At 36.4% G+C, this 27,903-nt stretch overlaps 1 protein-coding gene across 2 annotated transcripts in view; it reads right to left on the bottom strand.

Moving 5' to 3' along the window:
- CNTNAP2 (contactin associated protein 2) overlaps positions 1-27,903 on the bottom strand; it is a 1,054,227-nt gene that overhangs the window by 726,304 nt on the left and 300,020 nt on the right. For both annotated transcript variants that reach the window (XM_031503926.2, XM_077786381.1), the window contains one exon: positions 12,704-12,814. In XM_031503926.2, the coding sequence (XP_031359786.2) occupies positions 12,704-12,814 (111 nt within the window). The remainder of the gene's footprint in view (positions 1-12,703; positions 12,815-27,903) is intronic.

Genomic DNA, 27,903 nt, shown 5'->3' with positions numbered 1-27,903 from the left:
ACAGCCCCAGCTCCCTCACAAGTCCCTGGACTTGTGTTCCAGATTCTTCACCAGCCTTATAGCCCTACTTTGGGCATATTTGAGCATCTCAGCATCCTTCCTAAACTGGAGGGCTTAGAACTGAAGGCAGCACTCTAAATGTGGCCTCACCAGTGCTGAGTACAGAGGAAGAATCACTTCCCTAAACCTGCTGGCCACACTTTTACAGGCCAGGATGCCATTGGCCTTTTTTGCCACCAGGGCACACTGGTGACATGTTCAATCTGCCATCAATCAGTACCCCCAGGTCCCTTTCTGCCTGGACACTGTCCAGCCACACTGTCCCCAGCCTATAACGCTGCAGGGGGTTATTGTGGCCAAAGTGCAGGACTTAGCACTTGGACTTATTAAACTTCATGTTGTTGCCCATCTATCCAGCCAGTCCAGGTCCCTTTGCTGAGACCTTCTACCCTCCAGAAGATTGACACTCACACTCAGTTTGGTGTCAATTGCAAATTTGCTAACAGTAGACTAAATCCCTTCATCTAAATAATCAGTAAAGATGTTAAATGGAACCAGCCCCAACACAGATTCTTGGGGGACACCACTGGTGACTGTCCCCAGCTGGATGCAGCACATTCACCAGCACTCTCTGGGCCTGGCCATCCAGACAGTTCCTAACCCAGCAAAGAGTGTTCCTATCCAAGCCATGGGCTGCCAGCTTCTCCAGCAGTGTGCTGTGGGACATGGTGTAAAAGGCTTTGCTGAAGTCCAGGTAGACAATATCCACAACCTTCCCCACATACACCAGCAGGTCACCTAGTCATAAAAGGAGATGAGGTTGGTTAGGCTGGACCTGCCTACCCTAAATCCATGCTGTCTGGATTAGGTTGTCCTGTAGGTCCTGTGTGATTGTACCCAAGTTCATCTGTTCCATAACTTTGCCAGGCACCAAGGTCAGGCTGATAGGCCTGTAGTTTCCAAGATCCCCCTTTTATCCCTTCTTATATCTTATATATATGGTCAATGGTGTCCTATTGGCCAGCTTTCGTTCATCTGGGACCTCCCAAGTGAGCCAGGACTGATGATAAATGATGGACAGTGGCTTAGTGAGCTCTTCCAACAGCTCCCTCATGAGCCTAGTTCTTTATGGATTATGAAAGAAAAAAAACAGCTAACTCAGAGATGGAAGTTAGTGTTACACAAAATATTTATTATGGGTAATACCAAAAGGACATGTGGTTAATGGGATGGATCCCATCTGCTCCCAATGACTTGCAAGCATGTAGGTGGCTCAGAGTGTCAGTAATTACTTCCTCTTGGATTACAGGGGGGTTATTCTATTCCCTGTCTCATCTACAAGCTCAGAAGGCCTGTTGTCCAGAGCATGACATCTCTTATTGTTGGAAACTGAGGCAAAGAAGGTAATAAGTACCTCAGCCTTTTCTTCACCTCTGGTACATACATTCCCCTGGTGTCCAATAAAGAATGAAAGTTTTCCTTGCTCCTCCTTTTGCTATCAATGTATTTATAAAAGCATTTTTTATTAACCTTCATAGAACTGGCCTGGTTAAGTTCTAATTGAGCTTTCACCTTTCTAATTTTCTATTTACATGACTTAACAACATCCTAAACACTTTGTGAGTTGCCTGCCCCTTTTTCCAAAGGTATTACTCCCTCTTTTTTCTGTTTTTGCTGAAGTTCACCAAATATTAGAGAACTTTACTATTTCCTGTTCACTGTACCCTAAACAGCCTCTGACCACCACATCTCCCACCAGCTTCCGCTGTTCATAAACAGCAGGTCTAGTGGAGCTTTCTCAAAACTCACCTACAGTGATAATTAATAAATAAAAATTATTCTCTCTCTCTCAGCAAATATCTTCTCTTGCTCAAAAAGCTCTGAGGAAGATGTATACAACACTCCTGAACTGTCACATATCCCTTCTGTTTCCACCTTTACCTCACTGTAGAAGGTCTCTATAAAGCTGAAGCTTTCTAAACAAAATTGTTTTGCTCAGTAAAAGTTGATATATTTCTTCAAATGAGGCCCATTTTCATCAATGTTAAAGTGAGTCTTACACACAAAAAAGAGTTAAAAATTAGTTTCATCCAAGTGAGAAAAAACAATGAGAAACCACCAACACATCTATGACATGAGACTGGATGCTAAACCAGACTATTCCAGATCCAGAGATATTTTTTATGATTTATGTAGTAACTTACATACAGAAAAACAAGTATTAATGTTCTGTCTCTAACTGTGTACCTCAGATTTTCTTGTGAATAATCTCATTGTGGAAGCTGAAACATGAATAATAGCTGCACTCTCCCATCCTACAACAAATAGCCTCATTTTATCACATTATTTCTTTTCTCTCTTTCAGCATATAACTGTAGTGGGAGGTTATAATGGTAGCCAAATAGCTCCCATTTCTACCAGCATTTATGCTTGTTTATGACTTATTTGGGAAAGGCAATGCTGTGGCTCAAATGCTCAAAGCAGCAATCTATCAGTTGCACTACACCCATCTGTGTAAGGAAAACCTGTGCTTTGCGTGCAGGAGAGGGTGAAACACTCATAGCATCTGGCAGGAGACACTGACCTTGGGAAAAGCTGACAGGGCATCTTGTGTACCCTCACTACACATCTTTGCATTAATTCCAGAGCTCTGTACTTACACAGCTCTGTATATACGTCTGAAGTATCTGTAGATAAAACCAAGTCTAGGATATCTAAACTCTCAGTCTCTGCTGCTTTTAAGTATACATCACCTATTAAAAGATGTTGCCCAAGTTTTCCTATATTGAGTTTTTTGAGATTTTCTTTTTAATCCTGCATGTTCCCACTGTTCTGTACAAGCAAAGTAGCCCCAGTGTCTGAGGAACATGAAATTTTCCAACTTGCTTGTTCCGTGTGCCAACTCAGGTGTAGACAAGTTCCTTGTGACATATTGGTTTCAGGGGGCATCTAGCTGAACTCTAATATACATTACGATGCATTTTTCAGACAAATCTCCATTTATATTGTCAATTTAATTGTAGTGTGCCTGTTTTTTATATAGAATCATAGATTAGTTTGGATTGGAAGGGATCTTAAAGATCATAGAGTTCCCAAGCTTCCTGTCATGTTCAGGGGCACCTTTCACTGCTCAGTGCTCCATCCAACCTGGCCTTATATACTTCTAGGGATGGGGCATTTGCAACTTTTCAGGGCAATCTGTTCTATTCCCTCATCACCTTCACAGTAAAGAATTTTTCCTTAATATCCAATATAAACTTTCTTCCAATTAGACATATTTCCCCTTTGTTCTGTCATTAAATTCTCTTGTAAAAAGTCCCAATCTATCTTTCTTGTAGGCTCCCTTCAGGTACTGGAAGGTTGCTATAGGGTCCCCCAAAACTTTTTTTTTCAGGTTTAATTTCTAGCTTGGCTTAAACCATGACAGTATTCTGAGCAGAGCAGGAGAGCTAATCAGGTCTGCATTTTCAAGATGAAGCCAGTAAGAACACCAAAAGAGATTTCTTATCGATTTACCTAATGTACCAAAGCTGTTTGAGAAACAGTCAAATTAAACTCTCAAAGTAGTTGAAAGCTCAGAATTTGGCTACTCTGGGGATAAACAGCCAGAGCAGCACTAGTACCCTAAGGATATGGGAAAAGTATATTTATGATATTTGGATTCAGTCTGGCTCTGTGAGACTGCCTCCTCTCTGCCACCAGCACAGTCACCCCTCCTGCCAAACCCCGCTGCCCATTGCCATCAGAAACAATTAATAAACTAAGCTAAATTTTGTCTGAAAGAAGCTAGCTACTCAGTAAAGTCAGGGTGATCTGCTCTCCCCATCCCTGTTGCCCAAGAAAATTGCCCATTTGCCTTATGTCTCTAGCTGTGCTTGGAACTGCTGCCTCTGCAAATGATTGCTGTAAGAAAAAATATATAAAGTTGGAGAGCACAATGTTATTTTTTCCATCCTCTCCATCTACACATGTATGAAATAAGCCAATTAGGTATTCTGAACACTTTAATTAACAAATTAGTTATGAACTGGAAAAAACGGTCATGCTCTCTGTATTCATCAGGCTATGGTAAATTAACATAAGCTAATGATGCCTTTTTTAATGCAATTACTTGCGCTTCACTCTCTACAGACTTTGCTTCTTGGATTGTGTTTGGAATGAAAAGAGTGATGTCTTTCCTTTCTAAATTTATTTTTTCAATGCATGAGTCTGTCCTGGATATATACTGGCACTTTTCTTTCCTCATTGGGATGTTTTTTTTTCCTGCATCTTCACAAAATTCACTATCCTCTTGCAATGAATTTTTGAATGTTTTTTCAGAGGAATGAGCTACTGCAAGTATGTTCATTTGTAGTTTTAAGAACTCCTTCTACAATTAATAAGTATTTATGAAAAATATTTCATTAGGCCAGGTCATTAAAAGACAGAAAACAACTTCTGAGGTCAACCAAGTGACAATCACATTTGCCTTCTAAAGGTGGATATAAGTGTTTATGGGGAGCTGAGATGGGTTGTGGATTACACTACAAATCAAAATGGAGTGCATAACTATTTATTTTGAATGTGAAGAATGAACAAAACTGATTATATGCTAGGATGTAAGGCAGATAAAGACAGAGAAAATTTTACATTTTTTTTAGATGGAAATAATGAGCTGAACCCAAGTTCTTAATGGATTTTAAAAGAAAAAAAAATCAGAGATGGAAGATAGTGCTATACAAAATATTTTTATGGGTAATACAAAAAGGACATGTTGTTAATAAAATGAAAAGGTTTTCATTTACTCTCACAGGTAATGGAGCTCCTAAAGGAGCCATGTCCTGAAATGAATTTTAAAAAAATTTAAAAACAAAACCAAGAAACCTCAAACAACACAGAGAACTCCACCAATACAAAACATCAGTTGCTTTATTCTCTCTAAAGCATTCCAGAAATACTGTTTATACTGTGTGCAGCACAAATAACGCTATGTCACACACAGACATGTTTTTTGGAGTCTACTAATAAGTGAACCAGTAGAGGTTTTTTTTTCATTTTCAATCATATAATTTTCAACCATAAGTAACTTTCCATTTTTTTAAATGGATAAGTAAATATTTAATAAATAAAGGTGTCATGGTTTGACACTGGCACAATGCCAGTGCCCCCATGAAAATGTGATCTCTCAATTGAATGCTGTGAAATGGAATCGAGAACAGAGCAAAGCAGGCCCAAGCTTAATAACAGGGAAAAAAAAAAAAAACTTTATTAAGCTATTACTATAAAAGAAAGAAAGGAAGGAAAAGGAAAGAAAACACACAAAGATCAAATGAAAACCTTGCAAAGCATTCCTCCTCCTACCACCCAACTCCAACAAACCACAATGTGACACAATCTGGACCCCAATCAGGTTTCCACCCTCTAAACAATCAATTCTCAGTCCATCAAGGGAACAGAGTCTCTCCTGTGCCACAGACCCCCCAAGAAAACACAGCTCCACATCCTGTGTTTCCATATCACACATGGCACCGCCCGGAGAAAAAGTTTGCCATGGTGACCCTTCTCCTTTCCATGCACAGTGCTCTCACCACCAATGCATGGATGGACAGACTGCTTTTAGGACTTTTTTTCCTTTCAAGGATGCCTGCCAAGAGGGGAGAAAAACAACAGTTCAGTTTTTCATTTTTTGGGACCACAGTCCACCCCATTTTCCCTCTGGGGCCGAGGGTCCAAGAACAGAGATCTTCTTCTCCTTCTTTGAGGACAGGGGGCACCACCACAAACCCCCTACTTTTCTCTGTTCGCTCCACTTCTGTCTTTTCCCAGCTGAAGCAGGTCTCTTGACTCACTGGCATCCTCCTAAAATACAGTCTCTCTTGGAGGAGAAGATTAATTCCATCTGTGGCTACCAAGGAAAAAGTCTAGCCAAAAGCCACTTCTTGTCTCCCTCCCATCTAAAATTTCTCCTTCTAACCTCCCAGGGTCCAAGGTGTCCCTCTTCCTCTCTTTTCAAACCGAGGAGGAGAAAAAAAAATTCACAAAGCTTTCGTTTCTCAAGGAAGGGTTAAAAGTCCCAGCTCCCTGGCTGGCTCTGCCCAGGCTCCAGCTCCCACAGGGGCTGGGCACCTTGCAGCTCCCCCCCGCTTGCTCTTCTCCTTCCCCGCGGTGAAACTGCTGATGAGCCACCGCTGCCAGGAGACTCTCGGAGGGGAGGAACCAAGACATCCCAGATTTTTTTCTCCACCCTTCCATCTGCAGGGGGTTCCAGTCCCTCCACCCCTGGGCCCACCTCAGTCAGGCCATGGGCCTTCCCCTCCCCACCCAGCCACGGCCGGGCAGGGGAGAGGCTGCACTGCGGCTGAGCGGAACCAAAGAGAGCGAGTTCCCCTGGGAATTCTGCTTTTAACCCCTCTGTGTTCTCAGAGGCGTGTCCACCTTCAATTGGTCAATATCCACATTGACCTCTTCCTTCTGAGAAAATTCTTTTTTCCGTGTCAAGCCACGACAAAAGGCTATCAATTTGTCCTGACTTCTGAAAACCTGATTTGATCTACACTGTTCATGAGATGGTTTTAGCAAGCTTATTGAAATGGACTGTAAAACTTGTGTTTATCTAAAGCATATATTTACAGAAAGAGAACTACAGTTTATTTACTTTTTAAAAGGCAACCATATTTTGGTGATTTAGCTCAGCAAGAGCTCTCTTACAGACATACAAAAGCTAAGTGGATTATACTACTCTCTCATGATTTTAACAGTTCTCTTATGCTACTCTTACTTTCATTACTTTCAGGATCTTGTCTACTTACAAAAGACAATATATACTGTAACCTGGGTAGTTAACTTCCAAACCACTGGCAAATCCACAACATTTTCCTAAGAGGATTTTAGTCAAAATACAATGAGTTGTGTTGTGTACAGGTATTCTTAATCAGCTCAAAGGTGTCCTTGTCAACACAAGGAGATTGCAGTATTTAAGGTGATGATCTGCAGTGTGCATGCTAACTGTTCATTTGGACAAATGTTAGTTCAGAGGGAGCATCTCCTTGCTTTAATATTTATACACAAACTAAATTCCTGGCAAGTCCTGTGAAGGTACAATCCCAGACTGCTCACACAATCCAGGTTGACGCTGACTTCCACATTCACTTTGCTGAAAGGAAAACTACATAAAATTCTTCTCATATTCCATTATACAATAGTAATAAATAATTGGAGAAATAGTGATATTCATTATAGTATAGGAGATTTTAAAAGTGAAGGTAAAAAGAGCCTAGGCTAGGTGTTCCTAGAATCCTTCAAAGACAAGGATCTAACAAGTTTACTTTTTTTTTTTAGTAGAATCATTGTCATAGATCTGATTGACTTACTGATAATGGTCTGGGGAATAAAATAATCATATCTCATTATAGATAAATTCTTGCATCTTCCACACATAAAGCAGAATTTAAAACTCCACTGAGAAAAAAAAAAAAAAAGAACCCTGTCACAATTACACCTATGCCAACACTTAAAATTTCTGATGCTTTTTTATAGTCACATTAATAACTCTGATAACAGGCCAAGGTCAGCACACTGACTGAAAGGTAACCTGAAAGCTTAGATACACATTACACAGTGGTGCTAGAAGGACTGCTTTTTGAACATCAATTGCTCTACAGATACTTCCTTTCATATCACATTATCAATTTCATTGCTGTTTCTAATACTGGACTTAAAACAGATTCCCTGCTAATACTGGACTTAAAACAGAACCCCTGGGTACCAAATTTCCTCTTTTTTTATTCCACTGTGCAAAAGATAATTTCCACATATCCAGAAATTCATTATGACCTTCATAATTTCACTGTCTGCTGGGATTACTTCTGAAGTTCTGAGACTCTACTCAGTTTCAAGCAGCTTCCAATTATATTATGTAACATTGCATTATGTTGAAATAATGTAGAATTTCTTCCCTGAATTAAAATGGTATGAGATGGATGATAGACAGCATTAATTCTTGTACTAGTGAGAAGTATAAGGTCCAATAGCTTGAAAAGCATTTAAAGGAAGATTGATAATTCATTATATCAAATGTGTGCTGAGAATCCTTCTCATGATGTGATGCAGTCCATTGATCCTATCGATGGCAGGTCATAAGAAGTTAGACCTTATCACCTTGACATCACATATGAAAAAGTTACTGAGGATGGATTTTAAAAAGCTGTAGAATTAAGCAATTGAAAGCTCTCCTTTTCTCTGATGCTACTTTAGCTACTTCTGTGGGAGAAGAGGTATGACAAAAATGGAAGGAACTATAATCTTTTTAGTCTACTAACTAGATTCCAGTTAAAATTTGATCTGTCAATGACATAATGGCATGTACTTAGAAAGCAAAATTAATTTTTTCAAAGATAACACATCCCCATATTCTCCAAATTGTACGCTGAATCATTTAATAGACTTGGAATTATTTGATTTACACAGGAGGTGAGCTAATAATTGGCAGAAATCTCAAAATTATTTTTCTTAAGAAATCCATCCAAAGCAAAAATTTTTAGGATTTTATAGCATTGAAATATTTCATAATGCTTGCATATATATAGATAAAAGTGATAGTGACAGACACAAAAAACAGAAAACCATGAACATTTCTCCTCTTCTATGGTGCTTTCCCCCCCCCACATAAATTACAGACATTTCAAAAATAATCTGTACCTTGGTTATACTAGCACTAAACATCACACAGATAACTTTAAAACTAAAATGAAAAATATGCTAAAAACTACGTAGAGCACTAAGACTTAGATGTTTAAAACAAAATATTATCCTACTACCAAAAGGATAATTGATAGAAACTGACTACATCCAGCTTTGCCTGAACAGTTGATAATTCAGTACTGTTTAAATTTTTAAGTACAAGTCTTTACTTATAAGAGTTTAACATAATTCAGGAGCCACCACACTGCCTTTGCCAAACCTACATTCACTACGAAATTCATTGCATCCTTCTGTCTCCACAGAAGTTTTGCCACAGCTGAATTTCAAAAAATCTTCACCCCCTTGTCTTTGCAGGCCTGATGGGAACAGCAGCACTTGTTTTGTCTTGTATTAACTCTAGTTAAATCTGTTGATAAGTAGTAGTATATCTAGTAGTAGTATAGTTCACAAAGAAAAGCAATAAATTTGTCTGCAGTTTTCCTACTTCTTTCCATGATAACAAAATGAAAGTATTTTGGTTGCTTTTATCAGCTGCTATGATTAAAGGTGTCCAAGAAGGCAGAAGAAGGAGGGGACGGTGAGGGGACCATGAGACAGACCTTGGGGGTCCATGAATGAGAGAGCCAGTATAAAATGCAGACTTTCATTGTACATTGTTCATTTGGCTCTTTGTGGTAAAGACTAATTATTACAACTGTGATATCCATCATAGTTGTAATGATTATATAAATCAAAGGTTCTTACTCACTGACATTGTGAAAACATGAAAATTTTTATTTGTATTGGTACAAATTTGCAAGACACTGACAGACCTGTAGGTAACCACTAAATATTTGTTTCTACAATAAGGAATTTCTCCTATAATGGAAAATAATCTTTTCCACCCCCACCCAATAATAACAATAATAATTGAGGTGAAGACAGGGGACATCTCCACCTAAAAAAATTATAGGATACTTCTCCTTGCTTAAGAAGAAATAACATTTAGAACAGGAAAAAGCAACAATGCAGAAGAAGAATCATCATGTAAATTGATTTGGAAAAGTTAATGTTTCTAATCAAATTTCTGTCTATCAAATTTGCATTTCCTTTGAAATAAGTATACATACTAACCCATAAGTTGTTGAAGGCTTACAGAGGTAAAATAGATGTGGAAAATGCAAAATATTTCTCAAACTGACACAGAAACCCACCCTACATATACACCCTGGCAGTTTCCAGATCAGTTTCCACAAAGACTTAATTCTATTTGCCTAAATCACTAGTTATAGGACTTGTAAATAAAGTGTTATCTAACATTTGAGTAAATTCATGGATGTTTCTGCTTTTGAAGCCTCCTAAAAACTACTGAAAATATTAAGTTATTTTTGGCATGCATCCTTCCAAGTGCAACATTTATAGCAAGAGACTGAACCACAACAACTATAGTGACAGCTACAACTTTCTTAATAACATGATGTGACTGTTCAGGGAATCAGTGTCTTAATCAATAGAATAAAATACACTATCTATTTAAATAAAGTGTTTTGCCAGTCTAGAGTGAAGTGCCATGAAAACAGGAAAGAAAAATAATTGGGTTGGAGAGTGGAATTTTCAAATGTGCATTTCTTTAATTTAAAGGGTCTGGGGCTAGAGGAGGGGGAGTTCTTTCCATGTAATGACTTGAGCACAGTGTGGTTTAAATAGCACATTTGATTTGGGAATCTATTAGCTGATAATGACTCCTTGGAGAGAAAAAAAATTGGATTCCTTATTACTGGTTTGATTAGCAATATCTATAATTCCGTGAAGTTGTAAAACAGCTCAGTATTAAAACTGAGCTATTTTCTATCACTTGCAGAAGCATAAACACAGACAGAAAAGTTCCTGTGTTATACACACTCTTGAATTCTGCAGTACTTTTACTGCCACTAGGATTAGAAAAAAAGATATTTGTTCATGTACATCGAGCCTCGGTTTCGAAAAGTATTTTTTGGTATGCTTCACAGATAGTAAGAGATGGATAATAACAATCTAGCAAAGCTCTTATTCAAACAAAGAGATGAAAATGCTATTTAACAAAGAGATGCAACTAAATTTTCAATGAGGAAATAAAGCCAGTGTTTGATTAATGACAACACTGATCCATACTGGTAAAAAAATGTCATAAAGAAACTGCACTGTAGTAATTATAAGGGTAAGAAAGAGAAAGGTAAATATAATTGGAATAAAGAATTAAATTCCAAATGTCAATCTGCCTTTCACTTAGAACAGAATAAGTAGTCTTGTAAACTAAAAGGAGAAGTACTCATCTAAAAACAAAGGAAGATCCTCCCAGCAAAGCTGATGCTAAGTTGTATTTTATTAAAGTGGTTCTAGTGGCCTTTTTTAAAACTTAGAACAGGGAATAGAACTGAAATGGACATAACTATAGCCATTCAACAGAATGCAACTTAAACAATAGGCAGGGTTTTAGAATTGAAGCACCATTCCTTTTATCTGATGAATATTTAAAGATAAAACTGAAGGGACCTGACAGCCTACCAAAACACACATCCAAACACACTGCCACAGAAATCCTGAGAACTACAGAAGGTATGTAACAAAATACATGAAGCACTGAAATAAATGCCTGTGACCAGCATAAAACAACATCTATTCTCATTCAGAAGCAACAAACCGTGTTATCTACTGGTCTACAGGCCTAAAACCAAAGAAATTGCCAATGCTCCTGTCTGGCCACAGTCTTTGCATCACATCTGCAGGCCTGTAGCACTAGAGCTCATCAGTCATATTTTCTCTAAGTAAATCTTTGGCTTCTGTTTATCTCTCTTGCAATAGCAATTTTTTAACAACCAATAACATAACCTGATCTGTTTTACATTTAACTTAGCTGTGTGATTGCATGGGCTACGGTTTACCAGTATAACAATTTTTAATATATTTCTATAATCAATTTTCTGTAGAGAATAAACTGGTATTTTATAAAAAATGTAGGGTAGAGGACCACAACCGTGGGATGACAGCAGAGGTATTAAATGTACAGGCACAGGCTGACATCAGAGGTAGCGGGACTATAAGTAACTCACTACGTCAATTACTAGTCGTTAAAAGAAAGTAATTCCATGGCCTGGCTAAAGCTGATTTTAGAGAGCAAATTAAAAAAAAAAAAAAAAAAACAACTGAAAAGCAAACAAACAAAACCAAAGAAGGAAATAAAGAGATCAAAGAACAACAATTCTACACGTGTAAAACACAAATATGCAGAGAAGTTGCAAACCAGTAAGCCAAGAACAGTGTCAGATCTCTGAGAGTACCAAAATGCCATAATTGCATTACTCAGTGGAGAACCACTCACCCTGCCAGTGAGCCTGGGGGTCCCATTTCAGCCTCCAGGCATTACCTGAGCCACATCATAGGCTCCATCATGCCTGGACCCACCATATATTCTTCCCCACAATAGATTAAGCTTCCTGGCTTGACATTAGACCCAGCTCATTCCTTCCTACATGATGACCTCCAGACAACTGGCAGAGATGGCAGTGCTACCACAGCTCTTTGTGGACAGGGTATGGTTCCTCAGTTTCATTAAACCAGGTAGGCCATCAAATTTATGCACCCATTCTTCCTACCACTAAGTCTGAGGCGGCTTTGTTACGTCTGAACAAAGTGTTAAAGGCACTCATTGTATTACAGATATACAAGCAGATGCCAAAGTCCCTGTGACGATAGAAAGAAACCTTGCAAGTACCCAACAAAGACAGGTATACCCCTTCATGTGAAGAAGTCAATGATGCAGCTGTATTTTATGAGTCCATTGACATCAGGCATTTGCCCATGCTGCTACACATTACTAGCAGTGCCCCTTTCCCTGCAGTGAAATTACTGTCTCATACAATGAAAGAGAAATTAATTCAGTTCATAAAAAATAGTCTGTTCAAACAAGAATAAGCAATAATATTCCACATAAAACACATTTTTGCATTAAAAATATAATTCATCCTTTATGAAATAGCCAAAAATAGAGGTTGAGAATGTCCCTTACCTCCTCGCTTGTTTAACTTGGCATACCCTGGCACATAGCTGCTTGTCATGGATGATGAACTGCTGAAGGAGGAATGCGGTAGTGCTGAGACCAGAGGTTCATCACACTTTTCTGAAACACAAGAAAACAGATTCACTTTATGCTCTTAATTATCCATATGTATTAAGTGACAATGTGCCCTTTATTTTCCCTCTGGGTGATAACAAATCCTTGTTATTTTTGTACATGTAGAATGCATGTAGCTACATCAAAACTTTTCAACAAAACAACCCCTACAACCACAAACCAACACAACAAACAAAAACTCACCTCAAAACCAAAAGAAAACCCACAAAAAAACACAGACACACACTCCGACATGAGAAAATAAAGGCTTCAAGAATTGATAAAAAAACGTTATGGTAATATCTAACCATGACCCATCACCCTCCCTTAGGGATACAATGGTTGAACAAAATAGCCTATCCTGATATTACTGGGATGTTTTTAGTGACACAAAAAGCTAGTGCTAAAGAAAAGTATTATTGTGACAGCTTTCTAAGAAGTAAATAAGATACACATTTTCATTTCTGTAACAGAAGTGCTGATAAATCTGATATTAAAAAAATAAAATAAATTAGGGAACATTAATTAATGCCTATGAATTATCAGATACAACAAATTCACTGAAAAAAAACACTATAATAGCTAATCACTAAATTCATTTGAGTTCTTCATTTCCATTTTACCACACTATGAAGAAGATTAACTTGGTATTAGCATCTAAAATGGAAAAAACCCAAAATCAGTATCTTAGCCTTCCTCATGAACAAAAAACTGCAAATCAAATCTCCTTCTTTTGCATTATATAAATTAGAATGAAGAGAAATGGCTTAGGATTTTTCAAATACTTAATTAATGTACTGCCTTTTGTGAGTTTTGTTGTGGGTATTTCTACAGATGGGAGAAATATGTAGCTTAAATTACTCCTTTATATCACAGATAACACTGAAAAAAGCCTTGGCCTACACCAGTAAGCCTAAATAATTTTTTTAAACACATGCACTGCAGCACAGTCTCTGCTGTAAGTGGAAATACCCTCAATTTATGTATCTAGAAAGCATTAGGTCACCATAGGTGCTCTACATTAGGTCTAAATATGCATAAGCAGCATATTTAATGCTCAGCCACAACACCTAGTTTTGGTACAATTAAAAACAGTAGTTTTATCAGACTGGATCACACACAGAGACCAAATTAATTCTATCTTCTAAAGAGCTTTAGGAGAAAAAAAAAAAAGGATTCTCAGTGAATCAAGTAATATATAATGTAATTCTCCTAAAATGTACAGTCTCACATAGTAAAAAATAAAATTACTTTCACAGGAATAGAAACTGAAGTACAGAAATACAAAACAACATTAATTCATAAATTAGTATTTTGACATTTAACAAAGAAAATAAACGTCCTTTATAAATGTCTGAGTTACAAACATTAAGGGAAAAAAAATTCACACAAGCACAAGCAAGAGTGAAGGGCAGCTGCTTTGGACCGAATTAAATAATGATTCCAATGACTTTTAAGCTCTCTACCACAGTATTTAATGATGGAATTTTGACAAGGGAAGATAAATGGTTTGAAACATTATTGTTTATACCACAAACCAGAAAGGTTGATGTCCTCTTCCCTCTGCTCTGCTGCAGCAGACCAGCACGTCTGGTCAGAAGCCTGCAGCCAGGTGCTCCTCACACCACATCCCTGCAGCAGCACACCGGGACTGCACCCACCTCTGCACACACCTGTGTTTTCAGATCCTGGGTGCCAGGTTGCTTTTATTTCAGTCTAAGCGGTGCAAGGTTAGAGCTAAGAATAGAAGTGAGCAGCAGACTGCCATAACTACCAGCTTTTGTCCTAAGTGCCATAATCATATAAATGCAGAACTACTTGAAAAAGTTTTTCTGAAGTATTTCTATATGTATTGGTTTATTTTCTGTAGATCATAATAGCTTTTTAGCTTGCAAACTGTTTGTGCTGCCACTTCTTTTTCTGTGCTACCTAGCTAGAGACTTGAAGGCATTTGCCATTAATCCTGTTGTCTAGGTAAAAATGTAATGAAACATTTAAAAGCAGAACACACAATGAGAAGTTTTTAAAAATACATAACACAATCTTTTTATATAATTTTCATATGCTTATATTACATGATATTTACCCTTTAGGAAAAGAAACCCATGTTCTTATCAGTAATGAAAACTAAGATTGAACATATACCTTTGTTCTGTTTCCTGAGGGTTTTAAAATACATTTTGCAAAGTAAATTGTTAGGTTTATACAATTTTCTGCCACCTATAGCTTCAAACTAGGGTGGGAAGAAAAATCTGAATCTTCTTGGAAAAATAATAGAATGGTAAAAACTTAGTTACAAAAAATGTGTTCAATTTATTCAATTTGATTTATTACTAAGATAATTGAAGCTATTATATTACTATAGTCTAAAAAAGTATAGTCTTTATTATTATAGTCTAAAAAAATGTTAAATAAAATATCTATCTTAGAACATAAAGTTTTAAAAAGTTATTTTAAAAATGTGAGCAAACTCTTCATTTCCACAACAGAAATAAGCATAGATTTTTGACACTGGGCTCGGAAAAAGCATGACAGATGAAAAAAGCCTCTCCTAACAATAGAAGCTCATCAGAACTTCAGATCTTCTACTGGTTCCAGTAGCTATTGAGAAAATACCTTTCTTTTAATTTCACAGCTGTTATATTTGGGCTACTACTGAAGGTTCACAAAAGGAAATATGGAAAATTTATTTAGAATGAATATTAGTTTCTAAATCATCAATGGTCTGCCTTATTTCTGTTTCACTAATTCATACTCTTGGATTAAAAAGAATAAGACAGAGAAGCTTGACTTAGTAAAAAAAAAGTCTTACAAGGGGGCATCCCTCTATTTGCCACTGTGGTCACAATTTTTACAGACAGTCATGAATATGCTTCATGTGATGTATGTGTGCTTCTGAAGTATTTGATCTGAGCCTCAGCCCTCTGAGCCCTGATGTCTTAATTTGATTATAATCATCAATACTGTGGTGGGGGATAGGAGAAACCCTGAGTTAATATCACTTGCCTTCATTGTTTAGAACTGTAATCCTCTCCTATGTCTATTTTGACATACCAAGTAAAGAAAAAATGTGTCACTTTCTCATTGTTTCAAAAAAAAACAAACCTTCCAATCTCCCTGCTCATTTAGGATTTAAAATATGAGAAATTCACCATAAATGCATATGAATTACAGGAAAGGTCCATATTTCAGATTAATACACTTAAAAATTTTATTACATCTTTTCATTAACTCATGGCTTTAGGTCCAACAGAATAAAAGTCAAAAGACTGCTTACATAAACTAATATTTCTAGCCCTGTAGGAAAGTTTCACTAAATATATTGCACTATTTAAACTTCCAGAATACGAAATACTGTTATATCACAAATTTAAAAGAGAAAAAAAAAAAAACCAAAAAAAAAAAACCAAACAACTTTAGGAACCTTTTGTTCTTCCAGCGGTTTTAGTTCCTGCAGAATTCAATTTTTTACTTAGCAGAATCATATATACCTTCCTGTTACTGAGATATAATAGCCTTCCCCATATAAGTCAATGCACAATGCCCTGTTAATCAATTACAGAGCACACTCTCCTGCCAGCAGCGCAGCAGCAAAGGAATAAACTCTCCTCCATACCATTTGTCTCAGTGATATATTAACGGCCATGGCAGCTTAGGTCCATTTAAATGTTAACTTTCTGAAGCAAAAAGACACTTCCACTCCACTCTGCTGTGTTTAGATCAAGAGAACTGATAACTTTGTCATAAGAATGATGACATTTGTTACTCTGACTTCCCTATTCAGAGGGAAATAACAAGTATACGTCCATCAAATCAAGTCTTCTTAAGATTCTAATAATTAGATCAATGGATCAAGGTCACTTAATGTCATTAAACGCAAATGCAAAACATCTTCAATCCCCAATTTTCATATTCCTCAAGACTTAAAGCTCATTGAAACAAAAGTGTGCTGCGCACTTGCTCTATTCTTACATGTTTTCTCAGGCACCTGGCTATTGGAAACCAAATAGCAGATGAGATGGATCGCTTGTCTTATCAACTGCAGACTCTCATATTTCTAGTGTTCACACTCAACAAAACAAAGAAAATATATCTACCCATTCTTTCCTGTTTTACAGTCTATTTCTAGCTTATTTTTATATCCTACCCATCATGCTGGATAAACTAAAAAAGGCTCATCTTCTATTTTGTCTGCAATTGCTTTAATTCCCACTTACTAGTCTATGAACTACCTGGGGAATAGGAACCCCGTTATTTGAAGGGACTGCTGTTGACTGCAGCACAAAGCAGTCCACATACACACAAACTCTCTTATCAACCCCCATAGGTTATTAAAGTTTATCCTCACTATACCAGTCACTTCAATGATTGTTGATGGGCAAAGCAAAGTAAAATACTTTGATGCTTCACTTCATAGAAGTCTGTTTAAATGCTTTCTGATCAATAAACAGGTCACCTGTAAAGTTGATGACATATCTTATAAAAGTAGTCAAAGTAGATGAAAAAAAAACAATCTGCAGTTATCTGTGTCTTCTTGACATTTGTATCTAGCAGTAGGTTAGAATGCATACAAACTATCTAAAAATACTAAGAAATGGAAAAAATATACATTTATAGTTACAGGTAGTTTTTATGAATAATTTGGAACTGCATCAGAGGGTCTCCCAGAAGCCCTTGCCAAGAATCTGTCAGCAAAATAAAAAGGTGTGATGTGTACAGTTATTCTAAAAATTAAAAATATTTGGATACTGATAACCATAACTCATCAGAAATAAGTGATGGTGACTTACTAAGCATGCTTTTGAATAAGAAAGGCTTTTACATCATGTGGTCCAGTGTGCACTGAGGAACACACCTTTAAATAAATATCAAATCCATAATTCATCCCTCCTACTTTAAAATCTTCAGTCAAGATTTCCTATAAAATTATAATCTAAGACAACAATTTTGCTGAAGGATAGATCTAAGACATAAACATGCCACCAATAAAAACTTTACTAAAAAAAGCTCCATATGTCCATGTCAGAAATGAACTCAAAAACTGAACAACTGAAATTCAAAAAGGCAAATGACTGCAATGTCAATATTGCGTTCTGAATTAAAAATAACCATAATAAATAGCTAGCAGAAGATTAAAGAGATGACTTAATCTGTATCAGCACTGAAAAAAATATCATAGCCAAGAAATATCCAAAGCCCCGACTCTCTAACTTAAAGTCCTAATCAGCTTTCTTTACACTAGACAAACAGAAAATTTATGATACAAACCACAAAATCTGAACTATTACCAGTATATCCAATTCACTAATTATACAAGAATGCCTGTCAAGTGTAGGGGGGAAAAATGGTTATAAACAATTTCAATCTTTTAATGCAGAAGACTCCTGCTTTAAATATGAATTCCAAGACAAATGATAGGGAGCAAGGGAGAGAATCATATCATCTGGGCTTAATTTGTACTGTATGCTAAATGCTAGTTAGCCTAAAAACATTTTTCTCCTCCAATTTGAATACATAATTTCACTGTAGTGTACTGAGGAGGAAGAATAAGCCACCAAGCGCGTCTGAAAAGTAGCCATGAGATTGCAAGGGCACTCTGAAACGTGGGTAAGCACATATGAGAACTGGCATATCTCCAATGACAACCAATAGGAATATTAATGCAGTTGGTTTGGATTGCAGTGTATTATTATGCTGAGCCAGCCCCACTTTCCATATAGCACAGGTAGGTTTTATAATCCAAAATGAATGCTAGAATATACCAAGTTTAATTCACAAGCCTGTGTCTCCCCAAAGAGTAGGAATAAATAAGCACAAGCTTCTAGAATATTTTATGCACTGCTTCAAATGAACTTTTAAAGTGATGCAAGCCAAAATGCAGGAGGTACTTCAAAGCAGCTCATCATCAGTGGCAACCCCTTTAAAAACCAAACTTAGAAGCAGGTGCTACTGAGCACAGGCTGCCACAAGTTTAATTTCAGTCTTCACCCTGTCTCACAACCCTGCTGCCCTGGTATGATATGCCTCTATCCAAACTTCGGATCATGTGTGACAGGAACGCAGGTGATGTCTGAAAAAAGCCAGGTAGGGTATACCTCATGCTCTCAAGTACTTAAGTCAGAAAGAAATCAGTGAAGAGTTTATAAAATACAACCTTCTCTCATGGGGAAAGAAAATACTTGCCTGTCAGGTGTATTTTCCAAACATACCAGGCTTTGATACATTTGGGGTTTTTCAAACAAAAAACTTTATAGCTTTTGCATGTTTTATTGTGTTTTCTTGGCTTGGAATACAGTTTTAAGAAAACCTACCATATTCTGCTACTTTCTTTTTCTCTTTTATAGGATAACAAGCTAACTTTTTACTCCTCCCCAAATTTCTTGGGCCTCTTTATATATATACTAAATGGTTGCTGGAGTAGAAGCCTAATTTTTTACCCTCTTCTGTCCCACCTATTTTTCATATTGCAGAAGCTGGCAGATTCTCCACATGACTGACATTTCACACTATGCCCTTGATGGACTGTTTGAGAGTCAAATTATCATTCAACTTCATGAGCAAATGAGCCCAAATGTCACTGAAGCTTTTCTGCAAGTATTGCTCAAGCTCAGCTGTAATCAAAAAGATTAGAGCAGCACATATTGATCACCTGGGATATTTCATATTCCTCTTTAAGTTGTATACCATCAATAGGGATAATCCACTGTTGCTTCAAAAGGTTAGTTGCTGCTGGAAAGGAAGAAAATGCAGCAGCTCTTTTTCCCACTCCAAGGTGAAGTCACAAATTATATTAATTTGGTGGTCTTCACACACAAATCTTAAGCATTAAGGTTACATGTTTTGAAGTTTATATCAAGCCTTTCTTTAGAGCTCTGTAAGGAAAGGAACAAGTGTCTGGTAATGCTTTTTTATGGTGCTTACTTTGCTCAGAGCAATGGACACAAAATATGATCTGCTTCTTTGTTCTGGTTCTGAATGAGGAATTAGTCTTTAAGCATCACCAGGGCCATTTCTAAAACTACATGTGGATGCCCACAGACAGACAGAACTTTACAAGATCTTCCAAAGTATTCAAAGTATCTTTTTACTTGAACTTAATTTCTGATACCTTGATCAGTTTTTAGAGTAGACAATGACTTATTAATCTGAAAGGTCATGGTACGGCTACAGATTTTGAGTACTACAAACTACTATCCTATTCCACAAGGCCCAGGCTATTAATAAGTAACAAAACTTTCTTGGTTTGAGGAATTTTTAATAAACATTTTTAAATGTCACTGGGAAATATTGGAAGTGAAAATATCATAAGAATTGCATCATTATGCAATGTACTGTATGACTATTATGAGACATTTCTGGATGGATTTCTATCATTAAGTGGTATATAACATAAACCACAGCACTCTCCAAGCTTCTGTCTTTAACCACTGAAAGTGAGAAAAGGGTTAAAGCTAACATCATTAGTTACTGTGACTTACAACTTACCCAGAGATATTAGGATTTGTTTAATTAAATTATTCAGTATGGAATCACTGTATACAAAGCAGCCTCCTGAAATTAAAATTTATAAAAATTTCAACTTCTCAGAAAGGAAAAAAATAGAAAAGAGTACCAAAAACTTGCCAAATTCAATTTTTCAGAAAATTATAATTTTAAATTATTAATTTACCCAAAATGCATATTTCATTTAGTGTTTTACATTCAGAAAGAACAAGGCGCATCAAAGTTAAATGTATGTATTATTTTATCATTTAGTAAAATTCAGTTTTAAATTATTTTAGAAAAGTATGTTCTTTCTTACCTACAGTAAGACTACTTAGGCAGCTGGTTCTGGCTGCAAGTTGTGGTTTGATTTAGGGTTGGATTTTTTTTTAATGTTGGAAGAGAGTGGACAGCAGAAATTTTTACATCACTCTAAATAGCAGCACACCTGTATTGTCTCTGGCCTACTTTAGAGTCTACAGTCCATTGGGAATTCATCACATGTTCCCACCCTTGTGCCTTTTATGAACATGTTTGTAAACTGTTTTGCACCCTGTGAAACTCAGAGTTGTATGGGAAACCTGCATCTTTTTTGCTAATTTAAAAAATCTCAACTACTAAGGTCAGTGGCACCTGGAATAATTGAAAGTCAGTCAGTCTGGTTGGATGCTTGGGCTGTCATTAAATTGTCTTTAGTGCATAAGCAATAGTAGACTATCAACTCTATGCAAAGTAAAACTCATGAATATTTCCATATTTTTGCATACCCAACCCTCAGATGCCTCTTCAGTTATTAACCTTCTGGCATGCAAATATAGTTCTTCACCTTTTCACTACTGAAAATAACAGAGAATTTTGAAGACTGTTTACAGCAAACAAAGCTCCAGCTTAGGTGCCTTTACAGGTACAAGTGATTTTTCACAGACTGATATCTGAGTTAAGTGTGAAGAAATCTGGAGTCAGGTCACTGAAATTTTGGAGTTGCAGGTGGAAGGGCCCACAAAGATGAGGAAAAAGATCAAGTAAAAGAAAAAGAATAAAATCTTCACAATTTATTTCATTAAATCTAATTTAAATTAGAATAATTTCATTAATTACCTAGCCTATGTTCCTCCTCAGTTAATTTTATATCAACTAGTGTCATTTGTTCATGGGCAGGGGTGGAAGCTCAGTTGGTTTGTTTGGGTTTTCTTGGGGGAGTTGTTTGTTTTTGTGGGTGTTTTGGATTTGTTTGGTTTTTTTGTTCCTTATTTTATTTGTTTGTTTTTCAGAACTTAGAGATAAGGCACTAGTGGGTAACAGCTAATTTTCTAAATATTTTTTTTCAAACAGCTTTACTTTTCAGCATTGCTTTAGCAGGTTTCCGTCTCTAAAATTAAGCTTTTATTTCTAGCAAAAACAAAATATGCTCTTTTTTCCTCTCAAAATCTTATTTATTATAATGGTCTTTTTACTTTTAGCAGCTCCCTATCAACATAATTGATCTGAATTTAGAGATGTTATTCTACACTTTATCTGATTTAAGCAAGACCAAAGCAAACAGTGAATTTAAAATTGCTGGACACTTCAACAATAAAAGCACTCCCACAGAAAGCTTAACATTAATTCTCAAACCAATGTATCACAGGTACAGAAAAATAGATGTTTTAGTGTATACAATGTATATAAATTAATTTCAAAAAAGTTACATTCAGAATATTTTATTATCTGTAATGAGGCTATCTACTTACCCATATATTGGTTAAGTTGCTTAAAAAGTCTTGTGAGAAAGTTAACACAGAGCATAAGCTGCAGATTCCTGTCTGAAGGCCTTATCAGAAAACTACACTTTCCCTATAATGGCTAGAGAGTAAACTCTGTTCCTACCAGGCAGACAAAATATTTTATACCATTAAGCATGCAAAGCACATTCCACCTTCGGTTAGATGAGGAACAAAATAGAAATTAGCAGGTTATGCAGAACGAGGCAGAGAATTGCCTCTCAATTTGCACAGCAGAAAGCAAACATCACTTAAGCTTAAATCAAGGTTTTATTCAAAAGGATTATTAATTCTATGTTTGTCCATTGATATTTACCTTCATATCCCCTTTAGAGAAAACAGATGTTATATTTATAGCAGAAGCTATTAGTTTATCAGTTGTCTAATGTTAGAAGTGATGAGAGAAGCAAAAGCCAAAAGGTGTGTGATATATGAATGTAACGATATTATACTGACAGATTATTCTTTTCCTCTGTGCAAAAGACAAATAAGGTCTAAGTTTTGTTTCCTGGCTTTTATTTGAAGATTTTCTCCTCCAACCAGGACTAAAATATGTGTTTTCTCAGTTCCTGTCACTGGTGCATGGGAGGATTAACTCCGATTGCATTTTGCAAACTTTTGTTGAAAAGCGCTCTTTCCCACATTTCTGAGGAAGTATCAAGTGACCAAAGAAATTAAATTGTCATAATACATTGATTTCACCAAAGCATCAATAAAGTATTCTGAAAAGGTGAAAGAAGAAATACTTTTGATTATTTTCCTTACTCTTGCATTAAGGTAATGCATATGTTATATATGGCCTATGTTTAAATCATGTTGGTCATGATCTGATTTCACAAAACCAGAAGATAAGCTTCCAAACAATGGTGATATCTTTTGTGGTTTATATTAGGCCCAAAATCCTGGATAGAACTGTGGCTAGAATAGTAAGAACAACAAAAGAAATTGAGGACCATTTGATAATAGAAAAATGTAACCATAGTTTAGATTTCTGAACTCTCTGTATTGTAGACCAAAAAGAGCAAGCTGCAGTACAGCCAGCCTGTGAGACACAACATTCTCTGAGGTTTATTATACATACAGGGAAACTCAAACCAATTATAAAACTATATGGCTGTGAGCTTTGACACTAGAGGCCCAAATTTCTTACATTAATACCTTGAAGAAAAGAGATATGTAAATCAGAGTAGGCTAACAAGTGTTTTCATATTCTGGTGAAAATATCTGCAAGTGGATTCCAATGTGTTCAGCATCCTTAAGCACTCAAGCAACAGCACAAGGTAAAAGTCAGTTCAGGACAGTAGCTTCATAGCACATATTTTGTGGATGTGTTACCATATTCCCCAAGGTTTGAAAGCACCTAGCATTTAATAATTAAAAGTAGAATGACTATCTATTTCCCTAGAGACTAAAACAAAAACATCCCACCATTATGACAAGAAGATATGAAGATTTGAATAAATTTGTATATCTGAAGCTGAAAAGAACATTTTTTTTCCTGATAGAGTAACAAGTTGGGTAGCTGAGAATGTTTGATTCCCAGGTGTATTTATAGGATTGTTGTTTCTGAAACAGGTCAGGGCAACTAGCATCACAAGCAAACTCCTCATCCATCTGCTTGGATTCATGAGTTTCTAGAAGGAGTAAAATTTGGAATGAAAGTTGACATTTAAACTAAGTGACTTAATGCCAGCAAAGGAAAGTTGCAAACATTTGAAAAAATTTGTATGAATGATAGATCAATTATTTTCTAACATCAGATAGCTACAGTGAGAACTATCAGTCAAAAGTGCAATCTCCAGTTTTGAGATGACACAGTTCTTAATTCCAGAAAATCTGGTGTGCCCAAACTCTAGCTGTTCTATATTCAGGGAGACAATAAAATCTTGTAAGGGTCTATGATGGTTTTATCATTAGTGGGGGAAGATACAGATTTGGAGTGTTTCAGGTCTTTCTATGTTCTTTTTAAAAAGGGATTAAATTCCAATGAAAAGAAAGCCAGGGTCAGCTGTTATTAATCCTTAACAGGAACATAGGATATGATATCAAAATTGCACAAGCATGCAGAATTCAAAAAAATGTAAGTGAGATTCAAGTGCATAAACCATGGAACTTATCAGGACAATATATATCCAAATTTTAGAGAAGCTCAGATTGTTTCAAAAGAAGTCATTAGTAAATGACATGTGGGATCCAGTTGTAGGTGCAATTTTACATAAAAAAGTTACCATGTGATCGGCTTCTTATTTTGTACTTTTCCTTTCGTTTTCAGGGAATCAAAACTGAAATGTCTAACATTCATGAATAATTTTTATCATTTGGCTTGAAAGGGGTAGAAGAGAGGAATAGAAAATAATCAATCACTGTGTAGTGGTTTTTGGGTTTTGTTTTTGTAATAGGGTGATATTCAATCAAAAAGGCACAACAACTGATACTTCCTAAAATAATTGACCAAGTAATGGTGTTAAAAAAAACAGTGAGATGCAAACACAAGAGATACAGAAGACCTCAATATTTTGAGATCCACACTCAGTTTAAATTTTCTGGCTCTTTTCTTGAAGCACTGCTACTGAAAGAAAAGGATTATGTCTTAAGCTTCTCTGCCCTAAGAACACCACAGGAAATGTACAGCATAACAGATTCCTAAATTATATAAATAACCTTGTGGTTAAATGAATTTTGCTTCTTTCCAGCCTCCTCCCTCAAAAAAGCAAAAAAAATGCATATGTTTTGCCCTGTACAAAATAAACAAACAATATGACCATTTCCAAAGAACTACTTAACTGAAAATAAACTTTCTATCCAGACTATAAAGTTCAAGTCAAAGGACAGGGGCTGCCTGTACTGATCATAATGGTTCTGTCATACTAGAAAAGATTGAAAAGAAAGGGTGGAAGGATGGTGCTGCACTTCTCCTACATCCAGTCTTTACATCACCCCAGGCAAAATTCACCCGTCTTTGGTGGTCTTAAGCAGTCTCAAAAAAAAAAAAACATTCATCCATAGCAAAAGAGAGCTTATGCCTTGCTCATGCTTGTCTGGTGCCTTACTGGGACAAGAAGAAGAAATCTTTGGATGGAAACAGAAGAGAAGAAATTGCAAAGTAGCAAAACCAGTTTTGAACATACTTCACATCAAAAACAATTTTAAAAGAGCTTAATCAAGAGTAGGGTTTATATACCTTTCATTGTGAAAGTACTACAATTCCAGGTAGCTTCAAGTGCTCTTCTTTTTTTAAAGCTCTCAAGTTTTCCTCATGTACTTTTTTGTCTCATCAGAAATGCTTGAATTAAGAAGCATTCATTAAAAAGAATTGTAATGTGATTAATCTTAAAAGCTGGCTAGAAAGATGCCATATATATGGGTTTTATAAGAGATTTTGAGGTATGGTGTGTCTCTGCATTCCTCTTCCTGATTTAAATAACCACACCTACCTTATTTTAGTGTTCTGTAGAAATCCAATCCAAAATATTTTACCATGGCCTTAGCTACCCAGCTTATCCTGCTGTTCACACAGCATTCTTTACATAAAAGTTGTTAGGCTTTTCTAATTATCAAATGCAAACAGTATTGACAGCAGCAGCATCTATTATTGTATCTTCATTATCATGCTCAGTTACAGCTGAGGCATTTTTAAGGCCAAGAGAATGTGATAATTATGCTTGGTACAACCTTATTATTACTACCTGTTTAACATGTCAACAAAGGAACACAGGACAGTTAAATTATCATATGTGAAAAATGAAGGTGCCGAATAATTATAGCCTGTTCTCTCCAATTTTAATCAGATATCTGAATAGTAAGTTCCTAACATCACAATTTACTACCTTTGTCTGGGTCATGGACTCCCATTATGTTCAAAGTGAAGGATGCCTCCTGTAAATACAATGGAAAGCTGTATACATACACAAATACTGCAAGGCAGGATCACCTTTTCAGTCATACCAACTGGAGTTGCTCAGGTCTTGGCAGGGGTCTGCTGATTCTGTGGTCATCAAAACACTGACCAGAAGTGAGGTAAGAAAGAGTGAGAAATGGCCTTGTGACCTCCAAGGGAAGACAGGAAGAGGGACATGAATATTCTGGCTGGATTCCTCTGGAGGGTCCCAGTCCCATGGAGAGGAGCCCACACTAGAGCAGGGATACAGAGAGACCAAGTGCAGCAGAGAAGACAATGACCACACCATTTGCCATCACCCTCTGCTGCTCAGTCAAGAGGTAAAGGTCAGGAGAAAAAGAGTGAAGTTTAGACTGGAAAAAAAAAGAGGGACTGAGGTAAGCAGGAAGGCATTTTATGTTGTTTGGTTTAATTTCTTTGCAGCATCCACCTATATTTTAACTGGCAATAGAATAAACTAATTTTCCCAAGTCAAATATGTTTTGCACATGAGGTAGTTGACAAGTGATCTCTCTGTGTTTATTTTGACCCACAATCATCTTATTTTTTTCCCAGAAGGGTGGGTATGCCTGGCAGCTGTCCAGGGTTCACCACCAAGCTGCTAATCATATATCAGAGAGCTGACTGCACTGCTTGTCAGACACCAGACATTCACACCAATGCTATTGACTAAAGGCAGTGTAAAAACATTAAACATTGGGGTTTTTACAGATATACTTGAAAAGAACTAAATATCAATAAATTAATTTGTAAGATGAATTCTACAAAGTTAAATTTGAAGCTTTCTGCTTCAAGTTATAACAGCCTGTCCTCAGCACAATATTCACATCCAGAAGAAATCTGTGAAGGTCTGGATTTCATCTCTCTTTGACACAGACTCTTGGGATCTCACTGAAAGGAAACATGAGATTCTGGTGGAAGATATCCCTGCCTGTGGAAGGGAGGTAGGGACTAGGTGATCATTAAAGTCCCTTTCAACCCATACCATTCTATGATCCAGACATCATTCCTCCCTTATGAAAGAAATAGGGAAGTGATACCAAAGGAATCCAATTATGCTGTCCTTTCAGTAAACAGAAAACACTGACAAGGTCTGAGTTTAGGTCAGTTTGCCCTCTAATGATCACAGCAGAGTTGCATGCTAGGAGAGGAAAGACCTCACAGGGAACACTTTTTACTTGCCTGTTCTAGGCAGCAGTTCTTTAAATTTGAGCTTGCACTGCAAATCCAATATCTAGCACTAGTGCCTGAAACCAGTGGCAGAATTGGAGGATTTGCTACTCATTTCTGTCAAGCAACTTGTGATGTGAGCTTTTCATAAAGAACATGATAACCACCCTGAATTCACATGCTATTCTACATCTCTGAAATTGCTGTTCCTGGCATACATGCATCAGCAGCAACATAAATCATACTGCTTTGATGAAAGTCTCTTCACGTCTGCATTTTCAAAAGTGTGCAGAAAAGTTTAAATGTACTGTGTTGTCAATCACCACAAACACAGTGATAATGCAGCTTTGCAATAAGACGGTCTTCATACATTGTCCTCTAACAAATGTGAAAGTTTTCATCAAACCTCAAATGACTTACTCAAAGCACTGAAGTCATCATGCCTTGTCCTTTTACAGGTGACTAGATTACACAGAGTAATTCTGGATAAGAAGTAGTAAAGATGAGCAAAAATCTTGAAGCAAAAAGTAAAATGTTTGAATTATTTCATTCAGCTATGAAAGAAGAACAGCAAGTCAGGATATGGAAAATCTTCTATAATAAAATTTGTAAGATCATATGCCAAGTAAAATTATTCTTTTAAAGTTTGTTTCTTTCTCTCTCACTCCTGAATCCATAAATGATATGTCAAAATCATATACATATAATTAAGATATTTAGTTCACAGAAAAAATTAATTCAAAGGGTACTGAAAACAAAAAAATAATATAACTGAAATTGAAGTA

Source organism: Lonchura striata, chromosome 1 (assembly GCF_046129695.1).
Source record: "Lonchura striata isolate bLonStr1 chromosome 1, bLonStr1.mat, whole genome shotgun sequence".
NCBI classification, from domain to species: Eukaryota; Metazoa; Chordata; class Aves; order Passeriformes; family Estrildidae; genus Lonchura; species Lonchura striata.
The sequence above is the reverse complement of the archived record's forward strand: the minus strand, read 5'-3'. Positions and strand labels throughout refer to the sequence as shown.